At 43.8% G+C, this 23,043-nt stretch overlaps 2 protein-coding genes across 3 annotated transcripts in view; one reads left to right on the top strand and one right to left on the bottom strand.

The window, feature by feature from the left end:
* Nucleotides 1–116: 116 nt before the first annotated feature.
* LOC115367210 (probable thiopurine S-methyltransferase) lies at nt 117–5,185 on the bottom strand. Of its 2 annotated transcripts, none has more exons than XM_030062860.1 (9): nt 5,076–5,185; nt 4,128–4,244; nt 3,600–3,692; nt 3,167–3,299; nt 2,245–2,297; nt 2,064–2,138; nt 1,609–1,694; nt 911–955; nt 117–726 (listed from the first exon to the last, which is right to left on the bottom strand). In XM_030062860.1, exons 2-9 carry the CDS (start codon nt 4,223–4,225, stop codon nt 608–610), a joined length of 702 nt encoding a protein of 233 aa, XP_029918720.1. In that variant the 5' UTR covers nt 4,226–4,244; nt 5,076–5,185; the 3' UTR covers nt 117–607. The 2 variants fall into 2 exon arrangements, with proteins under 2 accessions (XP_029918720.1, XP_029918719.1); XM_030062859.1 differs by having other exon boundaries at nt 4,996–5,103.
* A 650-nt stretch (nt 5,186–5,835) lies between these two features.
* Nucleotides 5,836–23,043, top strand: part of ext1c (exostoses (multiple) 1c) — an 87,825-nt gene continuing 70,617 nt past the window's right edge. Inside the window, 4 exon segments of the mRNA XM_030063780.1 lie at nt 5,836–5,932; nt 8,891–9,139; nt 17,068–17,964; nt 17,967–18,459. Coding sequence (XP_029919640.1) covers nt 17,514–17,964; nt 17,967–18,459 — 944 coding nt within the window. The 5' untranslated portion in view covers nt 5,836–5,932; nt 8,891–9,139; nt 17,068–17,513.

Genomic DNA, 23,043 nt, shown 5'->3' with positions numbered 1-23,043 from the left:
AAGCTCTACTTGGTATGGGGAGGCATGAATTAACCTACTTATTTGCAGCACTGAATGTTATTATCACAGTAAAGAGGCTTTCCACTCCACTTTCCAAGAAAAAACACACACAATGATTCTTAAACAAATCAGTTTTATTAATTCAGTCATTCAAATGTAAAAAAAAAAAAAAAACAAACCATCATGGGGGCCATATATTAGTTAGTTTTTATCTTTTTTGTGCCTGTTATTTTTTAATCTTGCCTTTTATGTATTATTCATCTAATCTTCTGCCACATTTGTAAAGCACTTTGGGTCAACCCCTGTTGTTTTTTAATGTGCTATATAAATAAAGTGACTTGATTTATCTTGACTTGACTATATGGCCTCTATGACGGAGGTTCGTGAAGTGATACAACACTTGTAAGTTTCCCTGAATCAATCAACAGTACTTGCTGATCTTGTCTTTGCACTCTATTTCCATTAATCCCCCTTCTTGCCCAAAATACAGAGGAGAAGAACGGGTGTCCAAACGATTTAAAAACATTAAAAAATGCCCAGGACTTGTGTTTGCAATAAAATAGCTGAGATCTGCTACTCTAAGCTCTCTAAACATCCAACACTGTCTTTAACTGCTCTTTGGAGTGATGAGGTGCACATTTTCAGTCAGGGAGTCCAGCCCCCAGGCTCGCTGTCTGTCTGTCAGGGCATCCACCGACTGCAGCAGCTCAATATCATAGTGGCTTCCTGAGGGAGGCAGACACAATATTAACATCCTCAGATTAATCCAGGCCCCCAGTCTCAACAAATAATTATACAGACCATTCAACATATCTGCATCTCAGTGGTATCCAGTTAACAGTTCCTTTATTATAAATCAGTATATGTCATAATCTGGTTGACACAATTATTCATCTGAAACAACACTCACCAAACAAACTATGCACTTGCTCATCGGGCACAAAAAAGGGAGGACCTGAAAGGGAAATACAATTAGCTTCAATTTGGTTTTCTTCTTTCATTGAGACTTTAGGGATGGTGAATGAAATGCAGAACACATAAGAAACAGGAGGAGTCTATGGCCCTGTTCCCACCTGGTATTAACATCCATTCTGAGAAATCTGAACACCAGCTGACCCCTTTAAGTACAGGTGTAAACAGCAGCACTGAAGTGAGGTCAACTATAAAGCAGCTGGTTAATGAATAAAAACTCCCCTTAATAAGACATGAGCCCCCCCTAAAAACATGATGCAAGAAATTGTGAGCGGTCTCTAAAATACGTATTGACAATATGCATGTTTTTTTTTCTTCCATATAAAATTAGGAGGCGACGGTCGTTCTTAAATTTTATGCCCCAGCGCAATTAAATACATTCCTTCAAACCCTAGATGTGATAGTTACTATAGGAATACTACAGGAATATTACAGGCCAGGTGTGTACAGACGGACTGAGAGCTGTCCACTTGTGTTTGGATCACCAAAGATGCATTTTAATACCAGGTAGTAGTAGATCTTATGTTGGGAGTCAATCTTACGGGCATATGTGACTCACAAGCCAGTGGTCTTTTTCACTGTACAACTCCTGCAATGCACCTGAGGTTTTTCATGAGAATTTTCACAGCTTGTTACCTTTATATAGTTCAGGATTGTAGAGCAAAGTGTCCAAGAGGTATCTGCAGTCCTTGGCCATCAGAGACATAATAAGAGAAGCGTACCTGTGGTATCACGAGAAACATAACAGTAAAACAGCATGGAAAAAAAACAGATGATTTGACTTGAAAATGTTATACATCTATTTTAAAACCAATAAAGTAATGCTGATGGGTAACGATTGAAAAAAAATGATGAATGATTACATCATTCAAAATATTACCCTTTTTTTTAAATATAAGTCTGAAGATTTAAATAGCTTCAATGATATCCCACTGCGGATTTTACTTTCAGGAAAGGAAGAATTTTGCACAAGCGGGTGCCATGTTTTTCAAATGACAGGCGCATTGCTCTAAAATCAAACTCATCCGCCTCTGTGTTGCAAATCAAAAGGAGAATCTCAAATCTCAGTGGAGCATTTGATCTCAGCTTACTTTTCTCTGTCTCTTGGGTTGATGGCCACTAGAGACCCTCTGTCCCAAATAGCCCCAAACTGGCCCTCAATGGAACTGGGAAATGGAAAAAAAAAAACAAGTTTCTAAGTTTGCCTTGCAGTTGTTAATAAATAAATTACCATCTTTTCGATTAACGCTGAAAAATACTTGGTTCCCTTACCTGGAGAAACTGTAAATGTCACACTGATATAAGGAGATGTTTCTCTCAGAGCTCTGTGGAGCAAAGACAACGTGGATGATGTTAACGAACTTTGACTTTTCGATTTGACCTTTGACACACTTTGAGTTTTCAATAGTGTTCAGGCATTGGTAAACATTGTCTTAAAGCTACAGTATTGGAGACAGAACTCCCTTACAGTATATACATACACATGACCCTTATACATGTATACACACAGGCACTGCATGTGTGTATACAGATGGATCTAATGTGTCCTATTCCTATTTGACCTTTTTTTATATATATGTAGGTATTGCTATTTTTTAATTCTTATATGAATATAGGAGAAAGTGTTTCTATAGGGGCGTAGGACAAACAAACCTTGCCTTGATGTTAATTTTTTGCTTTGATGTTAATTACTGCTGCTGAATCATTTGAATTTCCCCTTCGAGAGATCGATAAAGGTAAATCTAAATCTAATCTAAATGTTACAATGTTCTTTACTAATGTATTGGCTAATTATCAAGACAGCACCTGTGTTTTTACATGTGGGCTCCATCTCATGCTTGCCATGGAAGTTAAACAACTTAAATAGAGATCTTAAAACAGAAATTATGACAATCTAGTTTGTTCATTTCTGTTACACAATATGTCGTGACTGCTTAGCATTTTGATTGGCTTAAGAGTGTTTCAACAATGCCAACTGTGCTGATAATCCTCTTAAAGCTTTCCGAAAGTTACTAGAGTTATGCTTTACTGGTGGCTGCATCAGCTCCTTGTGGAAGCTCGTTAGCAGTTTTTCTGTGTGTCTACTGTTTTGCAGCAGGCGTTCTTTACTGTGACTGTAACTGCGATGTGGCAGGTATGAGAGAAAGTGCCGAAAACGGTGGTAGTTTCACACTCACATCCATACTTTACCCACCTTGTAAAGCTTTGCCCCGGGTATGGCAGGCACAGGTTCCTCGCTGTAGGTCAGGTTGCTCTCTTGAAAAAACTCCCTGATGGCCTTCTCTGCCACTTCCACCCCGACGACTGAGTGGCCCATGTCTGCTAGCCTGGAGTTCACACAGACAGGAGCAAGACGAAGAGCAGTGGGGAGTATGGTTCAGTTCATTTATATGACATCTGCACAGGTTTTTAATGGAAATGCTTTTTAAGATTGCAACTACCATAACATGTAATAATATGATACATAAAGGATTTAACTACACCTTCCACCATACCTCACTCTCTCTACCTTGTCGATTACAACCTTATTAATTTATAACTGTATTTACGGGTATTTACATTTCACCCTGGAGCAGTAACTAACCTGGCACAACCCTGCTAATGTACAAAAGCAGTTCATTTCATACCACTTCATATCGATAGCTTTCCCACACAGAGGGAAGAAGAAGCGAACTCCGGTCCGGCCAGCAAGAACTTTATCAATGTTGCTCTCCAGCATTCTATGGGACACAGACAACAATAAACAGAGATAAACAACACGGTTAACAGCAAACAGGTCACATCTTCCTGCTTATCTCCTGGAAATGCAGAGTTTAAGTGTCTCTTCCAGTTGCATCATCTCTCCATTCAAATTATTGGACTCGTTTTGGAAACACACTCCATCTGGAGAAACAATATATGCAAGTGAATGAGGTGTGGGTACATGGTTGTGTCTGTTCCAATTGGCAAGACTCAGTTGTTACTCTATATTTGCCTTGTAAACAAGTGATTTGTTTGCAGGGCTTGTTTGAAAGTGTTTTATGAGATCGCTGCGGGGGGGGGGGGGGGGGGGGGGGGGGGGGGGTTCAGATAACCTTGTAGCATCAGATGTGCATTATCATGACTTGGACCTCTGCTCATTCCACTGACAAAGTAAATAAAAATCAGGTCTTTACTTGTGCACGTGGAGCTGATGGAAGCCAATTCTGCCCTCCTGCCAGCGTTCCTCCCATTCTCCCAGTGCCATGACCCGATCTGTCTGCGCTGCCAGCATGCTGCTTCCCTGACACCGACTGCCGAGCGATGACAATGAGCAGAAAAGGAGAGGGAGGTGAACAAAGAGTGGAGGGAATAGCTTACTCATTCACATGTCTGCGGGGAAGACAGAGGTTACGATACACACACACACACACTTTCTTGCACATATTCACTCACGCAAACAGCTGCACAAGGGATATGTGTGTGTGTGTGTGTGTGTGTGTGTGTGTGTGTGTGTGAAATAGATGCTGCAAAAAAAGCAAGCAGAAGCCTGTGATTTGGACCTTTGTCACTGAGCTGCAGAAGTATATTTTGAACATGTGCAAAGGGCATTTTGCACTCGTGTAGCTACAAAAGCATGGCATGTCTTCTCAGGCATCTGAATTCACAGGCTCTAGTAGATTATTACAGAGGGGTCCTCAAGCCTCATGTAGGGTATTCACAGCCATCTATAGCCTCTACAGTGTAAACACATTTCCAAATGGGGAAGCTAAAGCAAGAGAACTCAGCTTTTCAGATAAAAAAGCACTGTGATTTGTCAGATGATCCGCCCACATTTGACGTCACTTGTCGAGGTATTATTTAAACGGCTTGCATAACACGAAAAGGAATAAAAGTTTACTTACGCAGGACAACAATACAATCTGTTGGTGCTTGTTTTCCTATGAAGCATGCTTAATAATCTAAATCAGCATGCTGTTGTTTTTTTTTTTTTTTTTTTTTTCTGGAAACAGCTGAATTTGGCGCACACACACACTCTTGTCTCATAGTCAAACCCACGCTTACCTCTGCCTCTGGCAAAGAAACATCAACCCTAATAAAAGTGAACTCCGCATTCTGGTCAGTATGAGAGACAAAGAGCGTACCTTTCCACTACAGACCGCTATCCTTGCGGGATCATTCAGCAACAAACGCAGGAGGTGATTCTACTTCTGGTATGGGAGGAGCCTGTTTTGCGTTTGATGCTGCGTTCACGTTACACCAGGCGGACGGTACACATGAGCTTCTTGCGTAACAATTTTTTTGCTTTGGTCATTTCTTGCAATTGCCAGGTCGTCCCTGTAGTTGAGGATCTCTTCTTAAGTGACAGAATTGGTTAGAAAAATAAATGAATGAATAAGTAAGTAAGTATTTAAGTTAGTGAATGAGTAAAGAAAGAAAGAAAGAAAGAAAGAAAGAAAGAAAGAAAGATCTAAGAAAGAAAGAAAAGAAAGAAAGAAAGAAAGAAGCACTTTCACCCTTGCTTTGCGTTGGCAAATAATGTCACATAATGCCATTCACCTCAACTTGCAACTTGCCAGTAGGAGTTAAAAAACTATTTTGTGACCCTGACTTGCAAATTTGAAGTCTGAACACGACAAACCATGACGCATCTGCAGTCAAATGTACAGAAAGATACATTTTTTGAATAAATGTACCAAAATAAAGTTGTATTTTGCTTATTTTTTGCAGCTTTGTGGTCACCATTCTTAATACCGGCCCAAATTCGCAAAGTGCATGCCGAATATGGGGAAAGGACTCGAACAATTATCATGACAGGACTGTAGCTGGTCTTCCCATGCCACGTGAACGCAGCACAAGCCGCACATGTGAGCAGATGAGAGGCAGATGCACCGTGAGGACAGGAGGGACTCTGGCCAAGTTTTTTTAGGCTGCTCTGCCAAACAAAGATTTTTCTAAGAGCCAGTTGTCCCAACTCTGCTGCTAGACTGTGAAGTGCGAGGTAGGTTATTCAGTGTGCGTGTCCCCACACCCCTCCTATGCCAAAATAATTTCACTTTTTTTTTTTTCACTTCATTCGCTTGCTGGAGTTGCCACACGAAACACCTCATAGCAATGACTGTTTTATTGTTGTCACGCCTCCATAAAGTTATTCTTATTTAGATCAAGTCCACTGAGGGCGGACAGAAAATTCAGTGAGACCAAATTTTGTTATTTCTTGGCCACTGATATAAAAATGCTTGGGAATCAGTCAGTTATTTAAAAGTCTAATTAATGCGTGCACATAGCATGCAGCAGGACATTTTATCTGGCAATCAGTATTCTGGATACATGCATACCAAAACTTGTATGCATGAGCCTATAAATCTTAGGTACTGTGATTAATTATAGATCATCTTTGTATCTATAGGTCCTTATACCCTACTTTGCCCTTATTAGTAAAATGATGAACTTATGAAATCAAATATAGACCACATAATAGGCTGGTAAAAATAATAATAACAATGTGATTTGTTTTAGGTTTCAGGGTTTCATAATATCTGGCCTGGACATCTTCATTCCATAATATTTAGAGCATTTATGGCATTTTAATTCCTACTGCACTCTGTTATAATTGTTAGTGAAAGCATCCTTAAACTGTGACAGATGTCGCTAATCCTCAGAAAGCCTCCACACTGTTGCTCAATGATTAGTCTCGCTTGCCCTGCCAGCCCTCTCTCTGCACTTTCTTTCTTTTTTTTTTTCCAAGGCTGGGCCACTCAGGAGAAAGATCCAGAGAAAAGTCTCAGTCCAAAGAAAGACAGGCTCACATCAGACAGGGAATGGAAGGGGGGAGAGCGACTCCCTTTGGACAGGCAGTGGCGCAAGAGGCTCAGAAATGCCAGCCTCACTGTGGTCTGTGGAAAAAAGGAATTCTTGTCACTCGGCTCTATTTCCCATGGTGTAATTTTGTGACCTAAACGCCCAATTAAATGCATTCAGTTGTCTCATTGCTTTTGGGGAGCATGCATAGCCAGTGATTAGGCCCGAATGTTTGTCACAAAAATCTCCCAGTTTATCTTTTGACGTTAATGGGTAGCCTCATCAGTTTCACAAAATAAAGGCCCTCTATTAATCTACACCCTAAAACCGCTGTTGAATCGATGATTTATTGATTCTAGACTTGTGAAAAGTGCAGAGGACACTGGTTCTTGAGGTGGCTTTAGGGGACCTCTAGGGGCGTGAGGGGCCCCAGAGGGTTCCCCTGCAAAAAGAGGAATCATTTAATTTCACGTAATTACTTTTACCAAAAAAATGTAACAATTACAGAGTAGACTAGAAATAACTCTTATTCATTCGTCTCCCACCACAATTTTCTCATCATGCAGGGTGAGACAGTTATGGCAATTCAAACCTAAAACAACAATAATCCTTTGTCTCGGGGGCAAAATATCATAAAATGGTGGTCAGTTGCCTAATGTGTGTGCCTGTGAAGTCTTGTTTTAAATCCATAGTCTAGTATAGAAGAAGATGATAAGATGACAGTATTGTCAGCTAAAAGAGGCAGGAGGCTTCCAATCACTTTGATATGACTTTCATATGACGATGCTCCATATCGGCGCAAACCCTGTGCGTAATTCGATGTTTCCAAAACGGTCAGGTGCGCGGCACCGTGGCCAGATGTGCGTTGTTTTTCCTTTACGGTGCGACGAAAGCGTCGAGGAGCCTCTGAGCCAATCACAAGCGCCGGGGGGCGGGTCGTGTGTGGACTGTTGTGGATATGGAAAATGGGACAATTTACGCGCACATATATCAGTCATATCCTGACGGTGGGAACTGTCCACGCACGCTGATTTGACTCGCAAATGCCCGGCCGTGGCGTGAAAAGGAAAATTACGAAAGCGGGGAAGAGCGTGGTTCGCCACCCGGTAAGGGCGAGCTCTGTGTCGGGGGAGGAAGGCAGGCGGAGCGCAGGGGGTGATCGTAGCCTACTGGGTGCCACTCTCGTTTACGTATAGAAGCTGTGTTCACTGTAGATAACAATAATTGAAAAGGCCTGGTTCAGTGGAAATCATACATTTAGTTGTTTTGAAATCACAGGCTATCAATAGAGCATTTCTATTAAAAACCAGGCGTATCATGGTCGTAAATGGTCCAAAGGCTTAGTCACTATTTTATTTTTATTTCATATTGATACTACGAAAATGCACTCACAGTCCTCGTCCATTTTGCACTGGGAACGGCACTGACTGTGATTGTAAATTAGCAACACTAAATAATGTTATGTGCCTTTGTCCACGTTAAGAGCCCCGTAGCCTGTACCTGCTACCAGCTCTCCCGATGGATGTTTGGCTGGCTCCTAGCAGCGCACCTTTGTCACCCATGCTGCTCAGGCGGTTAAAATGGAATCCCAACATACTGGAAACCCTTCAAAAAGATAGTGATCGTACAGTACAACACATTGTAAGGGCATAGCCAGCACAAACACCACAGCAAGCAAGGCGATAAAACCATATGGGAGATAAATATCATAAATGCGTTGGGGCACCATAAACTCTCTCAAAGTAACTGCTGCCACAAGCGCATAATAAGTCCCCGTTGGAATATAGCTACTAGGACTATAAGTCTGTAGTTATTTTTAGTAGGGGAGAGGGCAACACAGAGGCAGGCGGGTCTGACTGGAGAAGAAAATCCAGGTAGCTGGTGGGGCAGCAGGACATTGGGATGTGCTGTCTACACTGCATATAATGAGAGGTGCGCCGATGTGAGGAGTAGGATAAAAGAGAGAGCGATATATCGGCAGAGAGGAGAGAGAGAGGAGAGAGAGAGAGAGAGAGAGAGATGAGAGAGAGAGAGGCGAGCTGGGAAGGCAGACATCGAGGGGCGGAGGGACACTCCGCCGTGAGATTATTTTTATGGACGCACCCGGACGGTGCGTATGTTTGCGCTATGTCAGCCTTGTAACTTGATCATATTATAGGACTCGTAAATCGAGAGGAGGGCCGCCTGTGAGGGGGACAAGTGGATTTCTTGAGCCACTACAGCCGGTCATTGACTGACTGGGCTGCCAACAGTACCTACCGCTACAGCAGGACGCTCAACAGTTCAGTGCGCAACTGTTTTGGCTTGAGGCGGACTGGATAGGGTGAAGTGAAGCTCCCCAGCCAACTCAGAAGTGAATGAGTCTTCTCCTGCCACCTCCAAGAACCTCATCATCATGCTGTGACAGGTAGGCTGTGCAGTGTGCTTTTGACAATGTGACTGCTACAGGTCATTTAGATTGAGTAGCGCTTTTGCCGCTGTCTCACATAACCTCATGTGCTACGTATCCTGTTCATTCATAGGCAATGTTGTATATTACAGTATTAAAATTCTTGCTGTAACTAATTACACGGTCATTCAGCCGTTTCTAACCCATAATATCTAATGCCTGAGCCTTGGAACTACCCAGAGCCCATGTAGAGGATTTTTGGCAGATGACTGCCTCTCCTGCTGGACAGACGGGCTGAGGGTTGCACATTACCCTGCCACCATCCAAGAATATTAAATAATATGGCAACCACTTCAGCTGACAAGATGTTTCTTCTTACAATGCATTTAAATCACACAGTAGGTCATACTAAATGTAAAGGGAGCTGCCTCGGTGACATTTGTGGCATAGTGACACATCGGAGTTGCACAGCAGAAACTGACAGCAGGAGCTCACAGTAGACTGTAGACTGCAATGGGACAGTGCAAGGCATGCAGTGAGCCCTTGACTATGCATGGTGCACAATGTGACATGACATCGCTTTAAAGTGTCAGACAGCACCACAAAATGAAATTCAATTCTGGAAACATGAACAGTACACTAGATCGTGCATTTGATGATCAGTGGATTTGCTTTGAGGTTGACTTGAAAGCTGCCGTGCTGTTACCTGTGCTGCAAATTAAAACTGTTACAAGTATTAATTTTCTCGGTGTTACCGGTATATTAAAAACGAATACAACATAGGACCTTATGTTCTTGATGCAGCTGAAATGAAATTCACTTTCTTTGTTCTCAGTTTGTGCTGTGACCTCTTGCATTAAAGTTATATTAAGCAATAGCTCACACAACAGCAAACAAACCCTATCACATCCTACAGAGTGACTCACATATTGACAAATCCCAAAGAACGCACAAGGCTGCCACAGATCATTGCAGCAATTAATTGCCACTCTTGTTATTTTGATGAAAATAGATGATGACTTCAGTGATCCCAAATGAAGCGCTGTCATTACTATGAATGCGCAGAAAAAGGCACTCTGGGAGGGTGGTTGCTGAACACAAGCTCTACACGGATTTCATCTGGTTGATGAAATTACTTTACTGTAATGGCAACCCAGCATCTTAATGGGATTTCACATTCATGATGCTTCTGTAATACCCACCCTGGCGATTAACAGAAGCACATATCTTGCCCTATCGAGGCATTGCCCAAGACAGACAGTGTTCGTGTTTACATTGGCACTGAGCATTAGCATGATCAAGGCACTCATTAGAGGGATTGGAAATATCGGTGTGTGACCTCCAAAAGCTATTATCCCTCTTGGGTCACTGTGCTTGGTGTTCAAACCTTTAATGCACTTTGCACTGCACTGACTTGAAAATCATGATTATTATCGATCTGTGGAGTAGGGCAATGCATTAAACAAGTGTACATAAAAATATAGAATTTATTAGTAAATGTAAACATAATATATAGAGATGATACATGCAAAATAGTAATGCATGGAAGTGTAACTTAATTCTACAATAATTTAAGGGTAAATTAACATGTTTTAATATTAGGAAATAGAGGGAGGGGAATATTTTGAACAAATTGCCTCTCTCTAAAAGAAACATTCAACCGCCAGTGAATTGAAAAAGCTACTACTGACCGAATCGCAACATCAGGGTACACCCTACTAATTGAACCCCATTAGGAATGTGCACCCCAGTCCTTTTTCCAGGGTCACAACACTATCTCTTCGCTGTCTTGTCAAGGTTAAAATGTGTGTAGGCCAGTCTCGTCTGGGATCTGTTTCAAGAGGGGCGTTTCCAGCCTGAACCCCGAATGATGAGAGATGGTAGCACATGGGCTAATATGGCGGATGAATTTGGGCTGTTTTTGAGGTGTGTGCATCACAAGGTGCAGAGCAGTGTGCTTGCTGTACCTGTGTCCTGCTGTGGCTTCAGGTGCCAATTCAGAGGCTATCACTCTTTCTGTGTGCCGTGGCCACATCCTCGCTTTGTCTTTCAGTGAGTTTCTAGGACTGCAAACAGCCCTGCCAAAATCAGAGAACTAGCTTGAAGCCCCTAATAATTGTTCCTACCCATCTTGTTCATTCTGTTAATTAGCCCTTGTGGCGTTGGAGTGCAGCATATTGTTGAGACATAATTAATCAACCCCGGCTTGTAATTATGCTGGGTTTGGAAATGGGAGTGCGGTCGGGAGGCTGTTTGCGTTGCAGGGCGTACAGCTTGAGGTAAACATCTTATTAACCGTGTCAGAGTCCCTCTACCCACGCAGAGCAACCACGGTTTTATTAAGGTGGAGAAGAACGCGATGTTATCCATATTGTGAAAATGGCCTCGTAAAAGAACCAGTGCTTGATTAAGTTTATGGCCGTTATGCTTTCCGCGGTGGTCGAGCTAATGGAAAAATTCTCCAGTAGCTGGGTGTAGACAGCGAGAGAGATTATTTGTTTTGTACAGTAAAAAGCCATTGTTCAGCACAGCATATCGAAATGTGTGTGTGTGTGTCGCTGCTTACATATGTATGGTGTGTGGGTGTGTGTACATGACACCTCAATTACAAAGGCCAACCAGTGGGTGAGGATAGGAAATAGAACAAATCACAGCAGTATGGATCAGTCCAGGCCGTGAGCCTTTAATGCAGGTCTGCCAGGGTGCTTAGGCTGCTCCTATTTTCACCACAGCAGGTTTTCTTTGGCTCACCGCAGACTGATACGACTACAGACACACAGACAAACCTCCTCTGCAACCTCAGTCAGCCAGTCAGTCAGTCAGTCAGTCAGTCAGTCGCTCCTGCTCAGGTTATATAGTCTCAGGAAGAATATAAGTGCACCCCTGCAGTCATTCAAGCAGAAACACACACACACAGTTGATGGGCACATACACAAATTCCTGGCATCGTAAACCATCCACCCATAGACACTCATACACCACACACACACACACATCCCCCATACAATGCGGCTGTCCTCTGGTCCCTGGTCACACTGTCACGTCTCTCAGGCCCGTAATGACAGAGTCCAGGGTTTAATTTTAGTTCGACTTAGCCTCTCACCTCACCACAAGATTTGTGTTTTCTTCAGAACACTTCATTTCACTGAACTAATATAGTCGCCAGCTTTAGGCCAGCAAAAAACACCATGCCAGATGTGTGTTTAAGTATAGTCCCTTGCACACACACGGCCACAAACGATCACACAGCACACACACAAACGCACCGAAATGCCTGCTGCCAACTGAACACTGGCATGAATCATCCCATTCCTACAGAGTAATTGCCCAGGATTTGTGTCAGTGTATGGTGGGCTTATATCATTCAGGTAGACACTCTTTGCAGGCTAACCAAATCAGCTGGGAGGGAATGGAGATTTCATTTTCCAGACATTTGGCCCATCCAGTGTCAGTTTTACAACCCGCTCATGTCGCTATCCAAATCACTTTCAGACATAATAATGATGCTGCCGCTTCTCTCGCCACGGCTATGGCTCCTCTACCCAGAGAATGACTGCAGTGGGAGTGGATTTCATTTGGAAGTTTACAAGGTCAATGTATAGATAACTGGTGCTTTTGGCCAGAAAATAGCAAACTAAACAAACACGGTAAAGCCAGTTCTGCCGCAAAAAGTAGGATTCTTTTTTAAAATTGTCTAAACGATGGTGTGAAAAAAGGAAATGATTGAAAGAAGAACAATTCTTCACAAGGCAACCACTATTGTTGTCCATTTCAGCTGGGTTTAGTTTATTTATTAAGGCTTGCATAACCACAGTTGAATGAGCTGCTGTGTAAACACAATCTTAGAGCGATAGATGAGATGAGAAATTTTGTTTCAATTCAATTTTGTTCCCTGAATGACAAGATGGGGTATCTTCCTGTGGGAAGCAGCGGCAGGTAGAAATAGTAGATGGAGCCCCTTAAGGTCTTTTGAAAAGAAGAAGAGGAGACGGGAGGAGGAGAAGCGAGGTTGGGGCACAGCTGTCATCCACACTATGGAGCTGAATCATTCTGTTTTCTACTCAGCCTCCCCAACCTTCCTCCAACCTTCCTCCAACCTCACATATTTCTGTCTATTCTGATTCATTTCCTCCTTCCCTCTCCCCTTGACTATTGACTTCCCCATTTCCTCCAAATCAGATTACATTCAATAGAAAGTTAGGTTCTCCAAATCAAATTACATTGCATCGGAGGTTCAGCCCTGTAAGTCATAATATGTTCAATCGAAGGACAATTCAGAATCACAATTCATCCCCCATGTATTTTTAGGAAAAGTGTGTGAGTGCGTGTGTGTGAGACACAGGGGGAGGTGAGTGAGATGAGTAAGCAAGCAGAAGACAGCAGAGACTGAGGATGTGGATCCGAGTTGCAGCAAAGCTGGTTCATCCTGCTACCTCTAATGGTACATGATCCACCTGCTACCTTGTGTCAGCTGATTTTTTCAGGGAGTGTGCGTATTCCATTTGTTTCCCTAGAACTCTTTGCAGTGTTGACATAATTTCATTGCTTTGCTCGGTTGCACTCTAATTGAACCTTCCTAGAAGTTTTTCCTTGCACTCAAGGCGAACAATGATCAAAGAATTGTTGGTGTGTTTGAGTTTATTTTTCATGTCTCTGATTAAGAATTTTGTGCCCCCTCTTTGTTCCTTCTGTCGGAGGATGAGGCGGGCGTAATTGCAAACGGAAAATGGCATGGAATGATATTGTTTTCAAGCAAAACCCCGCAGTTAGCTTAGGTAATCAGCACGGCATAGGAAACGGAGGGGGAAGGAGAAGATGGAGTGGAAGAGGAGAAGGAGTTGAGGGATGAAGGAAGGCTGAATGGATGGGAAAGAAGGGATGAGGGAGGGATGCGTAGAATTAAAGAGCTCAAAATCTTGCTCTCACCTTTCGCTGAACCCTGTCCTTCCTCCTTCAGGCATCACCATTCAATGAGCCCTGTGGCCTTTTCCAGTGCTAGTCACCCAGCTATAATGATCCATCATTGATCCATGACAGAGGAACTTCTCTCGCCACTTACAGCAACATCGCTGTGCTCGCACACGTGTCTGTCCACAATTTTTTTTTGCATTTTTTTTGTTTGTTTTTTTATTTATGCCCACCTGCACATACTGGTGTGTGTTTGCATGCGTGTGCGTGCATCTGTAGCTACGCGCACGTGTGTCTCTGCTCGCTGATTTGCTGCTCCGAGTGTGTTGCCAGGCTCAGTCAGGCCCAGACATGCCCCACAGTTTCTCTGGCCTACATTCATCATTAACGCTCCTTGCTAATGGCCACACACTGCTTAATGCCATTCACTGCAGTACAGTTTGGAACACACTGTAATAAATAGGATGGCAGGGACGAAAGTGGCAGTTATTTGAGAAAGGCCTCCTCACACCCAAGACTGTACTGTACCAGCAACATTTGTAGACAATGGATGGCTGTAGTCTATTGCCAAAAATATCGGTTTGTGCCCTCAATTGGTGGTATATAACCTTGTAATATTATTCTCAATGGTGTCAAATTAAAATCAATTCGCTCTCACTCTCTTGTAATCTCTTGAAGCTACATGAAATGGAGAGTGTTGAATGAAAAGGTTTTAAGAAATGGGGTCTCTGGTATGGAGATTTTATTTCCCGCTGTTGCTGGTGTTGTTGCAACAGTGGGTAGAGAGCGACCTCAGAAGCCCTTGATCAATGTAAATATCCTCTGTGGACTGTTATTTTTGCAAGACAACTGCTGGTGCTAAACAGAAGGAGGACATAAGGAATGGTATCCCAGTGTGAAATGGCTTCAGATGCTGGATAAGGAAATGGAATGAATTCTTCATGCCCATCATCATTACCACCATCATAATGATATCTTCCATCACTTTTTCTATTACACCTTCCTGCAATCACTATCAATTTTCCCCAGAGCCACAAATCAGTGGGACAGAGCCGGTGCAGATTTCTCACTGGAGTGTATCCTGAAGAAGATTGAGCTCTAGTTCAACGCATTGGTGGCAGGGGATATAAAGCATGAAAGAAATAAAGAAAGGAAATCAATGTCTTAACTAAAGGAGCAAGTGAATTATTGATGAAGAGTATGTAATGGGATCCCAAGTGTCTATTTCACCACAACTTAGTCTGCTGAGTGTTCGCACTGCTGCAGTCGCAGCCGGAGGAATAGGAGAAGGGAAAGTGCCAAAAACCGCCCACCAACATCTCCATAGGAAGATTAGCTGACCTGAATTGTCTGGAATTATGTGGCTCACTCTAGAGACTGTGATCTCACACACACACACCCATGCACATGCACGCACACACCCACACAGAAAACAGGCACACACACGTAGATACTGCTGTCACACCCAAACCACACTGACAAGCGTACACATGTTCAAAAACACGCACACAAATACACCACACACTCTGCCGTGTTTACGTACACACACAAGCATGCAGACACAGATATTGCACAAAGCTCTGAGCATATCTATTGTCCCACCCACCCGCAGGCTGCCTTTCATTCACATATAACAACCACAGGTGGGGTACCGTCACAGAGGTCTACGCTGCCCAGGCTCATGAATATGCACACACAAAGCGGTTTCAGCAGGAAAAGCCATTCATTTCTCATGTGAAACCACATCTTCCCTGTTCATTTGAGATGGAGAAGTTGGAGAAATCAGACAATGTATTGTTTACCCACATCACCTGTGTGGTATTTTTTTTATTGCAAACAGAGAAGGTAGGTATCAATTCTGCTTGGCTGGAGAAGCAGTGGAAACGAGGAATGTGAATGAGAGGTAGAGAGACAGGGAGAGAGGGAGTAAAAGAGAGGGAGGGCAGGTGAGACCTGAAAGCTGTCTTTGTGCGGCAGCTGGCAGTAAGAACACTGTCCTTCACTGTGAGGTGTTCTTCACACACACATACACACACACACACACACACACTCAGTTATAAATGTTGGGGAGTTTTGGGGGGATGCTTGGTGAAAATATGGGTTTGAGAAGCCGTTGGATGTTTGCAAATAAAACAAGAGATACTTTCTCTCAGTCTCTCCAAGGTGAACGGACGTTTCAGAGTCATAAAGACGCTCTGTTTTCCTTCTCCTTTTCCAAATGTCCATTTCAGACACTAAACACTTTCCTATTTTCTCCTCCACTGCACCTCAACTCTATCTGGCTCAGTTCAACTGGAGCTTGAAGAGCATGATAATATCTGGTCCTGTCTGCGGCTTCAGGTTTAGCATACTAACCCAAACTGCGGCTCCAGAAGTGGATGTCAATACACATCACAGCACATATGAGCCCGCGAGTCTCCGGTTTAATTTATCTTTCTCACAGCGAGAGCGGAAGGCAGAGGGGGGACAGAGAGAGACAGAAGGCAGACATTATGAAGAGATGGTTTTGATGCGTGGCTAATCAGGGTTGGGTGCCTCTATGAGAGTTTGAAGAGTTTGAGAGTTTGAAAGAGAGAAACTTTAATATGTGTTTTTCAAAAGAATTTATCAGTGCTGCAGCACACTGAGGAGAGACTGTTACAGTTTTAAATCCTGCATTTCACTTCCTGCAAAACTGGACTCAGCTGTGCTATTTCAGTGACATTTGATTATGCTGTAAATGAGTTGCTGTTGATTATGCGTGTGTTTTCAGCAGATGAGAGCATGTGTGCACAAATGCTTGCTTGGGTCTGTTTTTGTGTGTATTAGTGCAAGAGTTGGTTGCCAAATTGAATCTTGACTCCATGGGGTGTTTTGTTTGCAATAAAAAGTTACCCAAATGAAAACCTACACTCTTGGCATTGTAAAGCGCTACTTAGGGCATCACTTGAGACAGCGGTTTAAAAACTAATCCCAGAGAATATGTTGGTGTTGGTGGTGAACAGCAGCACTGGCTATGTACTGATTTGTATTCGTGTTTGTTTACTTCTTCCCACCAGGGGCCCTGCAGACAGCGGCCACACCAGGCACCATGAGGCAGCGAGCTCGGCCTCAGAGAGAGGAGAAATCACCCTTCATCACTCTCAACCAGGCTGGGCAGTGGAAGAAACACACACAGCAGCAGCAGCTTGCACCACAGCAGAGACAGGCTAACACACACATCTGATCCTACCAGGGAGAGCAAATGGGGAAGACGGTGAGAAGCTGAGAGAGTGGATTCAGTATCTCAGATTGTGTCATTTTAAATGGCTATCTGGACTGGGCCACACTTAGAGACAGTGATGTCCATGTTAACACATTGTCCTCCACTAGACCCTCCTTGTTAGAAGTCACAAGTCAGTCCCCGGCCCCTGTGAGGCTAGAGAGCTGAGGGGCAGAGGAAGAGAGGAGCAGAGGACAAGAGAGAGAGATAGAGGGGAAAATATAGAGACTGTGACAGGCCCCCATGCAGGCGCGTAAGAAGTATGTTCTGCTGGGCTTGTGTGCGTGCTGCTGGCTGCTCCTCTTTTACTGGGGTGGAGGAGTCCAGGTACGTCTGCTCCGGCTGCTGACACGCCAGCGGGGCGAGGTGGTGCGCCCCTGGCCCAACTGGACTGACCGGGCCTTCCTGCCCCGCTATGCCCACCTGGACGAGCTCCAGACGGACCCAGGGACATCCGAGTCGCCCCGCCAGCGCCGGCAGGCTTGGTCCGGCATCTACAAAGACAGCCGCTGCCGCATGGAGACCTGTTTCGACTTCTCGCGGTGTCGCCGGAGAGGAAGGGAAGGGTTCAGGGTGTACGTATACCCATCGGAGAAAAACGATCGAGTGTCAGAGAGTTATAGGAAGATCCTGACGTCTATAGGTGAGTCAAGGTACTACACATCAGACCCCCGCGAAGCATGTCTGTTTGTGCTAGGATAGACACCTTGGACAGAGACCAGCTATCGGGACAGTTTGTGCCTAATGTGGACGAACGTATTCGTGGTTACCCGCTCTGGAACGACGGGCGGAACCACCTGATCTTCAACCTGTACTCGGGCACCTGGCCCAACTACACCGAGGACCTGGGCTTCAACATAGGCCAGGCCATCTTAGCCAAAGCCAGCCTCAACACAGAACATTTCAGGCCGGGCTTTGACGTCTCCATCCCCCTCTTCTCAAAGGAGCACCCCCAGAAGGGCGGAGAGCGGGGCTGGCTCGTGCGGAACACCGTCCCACCACGCAGGAAGTACCTGCTGATGTTCAAAGGGAAGCGTTACCTAACAGGCATTGGCTCGGACACCCGTAATGCCCTCCACCACATCCACAACGGGAAGGACATTGTCTCGCTGACGACGTGCCGCCATGGAAAGGACTGGGAGAAGCACAAAGACGCCCGCTGTGACCATGACAACCTGGAGTATGAGAGGTAAGATGGGGGTCAGATGGCCCATTGGGAGGACATAATTGAGGTGATAGTAAGATGAGAGGTGAGATGTGGGTCAGTGCGGTTGTATGGAAGGATTTATAGAACGCGATGTCATGAAGGACTAGCGGGTGTTCTCTTTTAATGAGGAAATACAGTCTTGTTGTTTTTACTGGCTTCTTTTTTGGACTAACATGCTGTTTTATTGGCCTTTGTAGACATTGCTGATTTTTTTTTAAGCAATGTAAGTGGTAGCATTTGTGTCCCACTGGTTTATTTTTCTCTTTCTTTTATAGCTGAACAATTTGGCTGTTTGGATTTATAGTGTTTGGCAGTTGCATTAAGAGATCAAAGACTTCAGATACAGACTTAAGTCTCTGGAAATTTAGAATCAGGTCACAGTTTACAACGACACTCCTTTTCTTATATAATGACAATTCCATGTAAGGTTAAGCAAAACTTAAGCATGACTTAAGCAAGACAAGTAATACACTTAATTTCTACAAAAAACTGTCTTCAAGGTCTTATTTAACCCCAAAGTTATAAATAAATCGTATAGTATAAGTAGACCAGCAAGTTCCATTTGTGTACAAAATTCCACAGAATATGGCCTAACAGGCACAGTACCACATTAGTTTCATGTGCGTAGGTTATTTGGGCAAACAAATCAACAGAGCCACACACAAGTAATTAGAACTGCAAACCTTAAAATATAAAGTGATTGGAAGCAAAGGTGGCCACAAAGATTTGTACGCGCTACCTGCTGGACCGTAAACCATCACCTGTCGTGGATGTAAGGTTTAAGTGAATTAAGTTAATACTGTTTTTTGGCCGACTGTGTGCATGTGCTTAGGTATACTCGCCTGTCCTACTACGGTTGAAAAGTTGTTTTGGAAAAACTTCACAGAGGAGATTTCAGTGACACTTGCTATGGTCCGAGGAATGATTGATCGGTAAAGCCAGCACATTTTGGCATATGTGCTGCACTGGTCCATTCCACTTCACTTTGCAACCCTGAGAGCACCAGTTTCTGAGTTAATAATGAGGAGCTGCAGGAATCACCCATCTGCTTCATGCAAGTTACATCAGCTTGGTAAACATGTCTCATCCTCCCTTCACAGGTCCCTACTAGCTGATTAGAGCTTAGTCACCGTCTTAGAAAAACAGATGGAACTAAGACACATACTCAAGAAACACCACAGGAACTGTTTGATTGCAAAATCCTCACTCACACCCTCTGGGGAAAGAACCTTTAAGGTAAAACCTCCAAGGGCTTTTTCTAATGTGGTCAACGTTATCTTTTAGGCTGGGTTTAATATGAATTCGGGTAATTATTTTCAATAAAATGTCTGGCAACTGGATTAGCCTTATCATTTATCTTAGTTTTAAAGGGTGCGGTCTCACCAATGTCCTGTTTAGCTTTGCCATGTCATTTTGTCATCTGTATGGAAACTGGACATTCATTAGTATGGATGAGGCTTAGGCTTCCCTTTGCGGCCCATTTTTCCTATGTGCAAATTTTAAGATATGCTCCTCTTAGTTTCTAAATAGTATGCACATGCAACAGCTAATAGTGAGCCTCTGGAATTGATAAACACAAACACCTCCAATTTCCATAATTTCCTCCCTCTATCTTGTGCTCCCACCTTGAAACACCCGCAAATACATATGCAATAAGACAAAAACACAAGGCAGTGTGCTGATTGACCCATTTTTTTTTTTTTAAGCGCAGATGCCTTACAGTATGTGCTGTTAGCTGATCAGAAAAAAAAGATTTTTTGTGTCCACTATTTGATTCACACTTGTGCAAATCTTGTGTTCCTCTGAGCATACAGTATGTCTGCACGCTGAAAAGACTATTTTACAACTGCTGCCTGTTAAAGTCCAGATTTCTTTGGGTTTTCTTTTTTCTTTGTGTGTTTTTTTATGCAGAGAAACAGTATTACCCTTATTATTCTGAACAATAGTAACTGCCTTGTTGTTACAAAAGAATGATAATATCTCACAACATCATCCCTCTTTTTCACTCCTCTTGCTTAACTTAGTCTTTGCCAAAAAACACTTCAGGCTAGCGGAGCTGCTCATTACAAAGTTAATGCCTGTACATTCAGAAAGAGATATGGACAGCGAGAAAGAGAGAAAGAGAGAGAGAGAAAGAGAGGGAGAGAGAGAGGGAGGGAAAGAAATGAAAGAAAAAAATCAGACTTATGAGAGAATGAGAATGTGGGGGCCAGAACAAGCTGTCTGTTGAATTATCATGATTCCTCCATAGGGCTAATAGAATATGACCAGAGAGCAATTTCAGAAGAAAATATCAGTATATAACACTGCCATTGTTTCTTTTTAAGCCAACGAACAGACAAAGATTACTTTCAGAAGTTTTTGTGGAACCGTTCCTCTGTGTGTTTTGGGACCAGACTTCAGCAAACAGGGAGCAGAACAAACTTGGGTCAAAACCAGCACTGCAGGAATATAGATTTAGCTGGAGTTGTGAGAAAATTGCTCAAGGTCTTACAAGAAACAGCATTCTAAATCAGTTTCTGAGACTTGCTCATCTGCGCTCCGACCCTCCTCACTTGTGCTTTGCTCGTCTCTTTCTCTTTGGGACTAATAGAGCTTTCCTGGCATGGGGGAAAACTACTGATTAGTCCCAAAAATGGAAGCGGTGTCAACTGGTTGGGACATTGGAAGTGGTTCCAGGCGGCCCCAAACGAACGCTCAAAGTGACTGGGAGTATTTTGAAGTCACACAATGTGTCTTTTTAAACAGTATTCGCCGCAGGAGCAGCAGTCGGGTAGTGGTCCGAGCAGAGTTGTATAGCTATGGGCGATGGGCAATAACCAGCTACCTTAGGCTTGTTTACATTGGGCCCGCCAGTAAGGGGATGGCGCTGAGTCCCCGCTCAAAACTGTATGAATGAGCTCATTTATTCCACACACACACAGCCCGCCACTCAGACACCCGGGTGGGCAGGGGGTGTGGGATGTGGAGGAAAGACGGATAGTAAGGGTGGGGGGAAGAAGGACAGAAGGAGAGGAGGGGGTCCTGTGTGGTGTTTTGTGGTAGATTTAGATATTGCAAAGGGTTTATGGGTGTAAGTAAGGGTGTGAAAGGGTGTGTGTGTGTGTTGCGGGGTGGGTTGGGAGACAGCAGCCATTTGTAAGAGAAACACAAAAAAGCTGGATGATTTTTTTTCTCCTCTTTTGTATAATGTTTTTTTTTTTTTTTTTCCTCATTCTGTCTTGCTCAGACTTGGAAAGAGGGGTTTTCAGCCTGGGAGGGAGAGGTGTGAAGGAGAGATGGGGGAAGGGAGGGAGGGAGGGAGGCAGGGAGGAAGGTGTTGGATGTGGGTTTGATCCACCTCCCTCTTTGCCTTACACAACCCTGGGGAGAGCAAAAGGGGATTTCTGAGGGAATAACATTAGAACCGTGGAGACGGCAGAGTCAAAATGAATGAAAGTGTAAAAAAAAAAAAAAAAAGACGCTACAATAAATTAACTGCAGGAGCAAGTTTCTGAAAGCCAAGCATGGCCCGATACGACACACCCTCCACTCCATCTATCTGTCTGTCCTCTTTATCTCTTGATTTTTTCCTCCTTCCCTTCACTCTTTCCCTCTTCACTCCTCTGTGTCCCTTTTTCAAGCCCTCAACGCCTGAAAAACCTCACCACGCTTAGTGTTTGCGTGTTGGCTCCTGTCACCCAGCATGTGCTGTTGTGTGTGTGAGTGACTGTCACTGGGCCTATTTGCATGAGCTTGTGTGTGTGTGTGTGTGTGTGTGGCTGTGTCACAGTCGACGAGGCTCTTAGAAGGTGCCGCCAGGTTAATGAGCCCATGCATCTGGTACGCCAGCAGATTAGCCCTGAAGGACCTGGACAAGACAGTGACGCTGGGAAGAGGATGAGGAGCAGGGAGGGAGGGGGGAAGAAGCGGGAGAAGAAGAAGCGGGGGGAGGAGGGGGGGTCTGAACAGAGCAGACGGATCAATAGGCAGTCAAGCGTGATGTCATCTCTGCCCCATCGCTGCCCAATAAGGCTGCATTCAGACCAAATGAGACAATGCGGCACCTTCCCGCAGGGTTGTGCAGGAGTGTGTGCCGCTTATTTGTGTTTCAGATGGTGACAGCCGTGAAACAATCAGAAAATAATAGTTTTGTTCTCTGATTCACTTTTTTGTTTTCGCGACTGCCACTCTCTCTCTTCATTCACTCTCTAGCTCGCTCGACCACCGCTGCTCTCTCTCTCTCTCTCTCGCTAGTGCTCACTCGCGCTCTTTTTCTTTTTCTGTCATCTATTTGTCTCGGGAAAATGTGTTGGGAAGCTGAAGACAAAGTCTAACTTTTAACATTATTAAATGAGATGATGATCTCCCCTTGTCCTAGTAACATTGTTGTGCTGTGGATTTCTATTTTTTTGCAATCTATTTTTCCCCCCCACACAGACAACATGCCACACAGATGCATTTGGTATCGCACATAGAGATTAAAAAAAAAAAAAAAACACGCTGCCCTGCCTATATGATAGGCTGTGTGCATTTTATATATAAGGGACTGCAGATACCAGGCTTATGTGAAAATGAATTGCACTA

This window comes from Myripristis murdjan, chromosome 11, assembly GCF_902150065.1.
Source record: "Myripristis murdjan chromosome 11, fMyrMur1.1, whole genome shotgun sequence".
NCBI classification, from domain to species: domain Eukaryota; kingdom Metazoa; phylum Chordata; class Actinopteri; order Holocentriformes; family Holocentridae; genus Myripristis; species Myripristis murdjan.
This window is presented reverse-complemented; position numbering and strand designations above follow the sequence as displayed.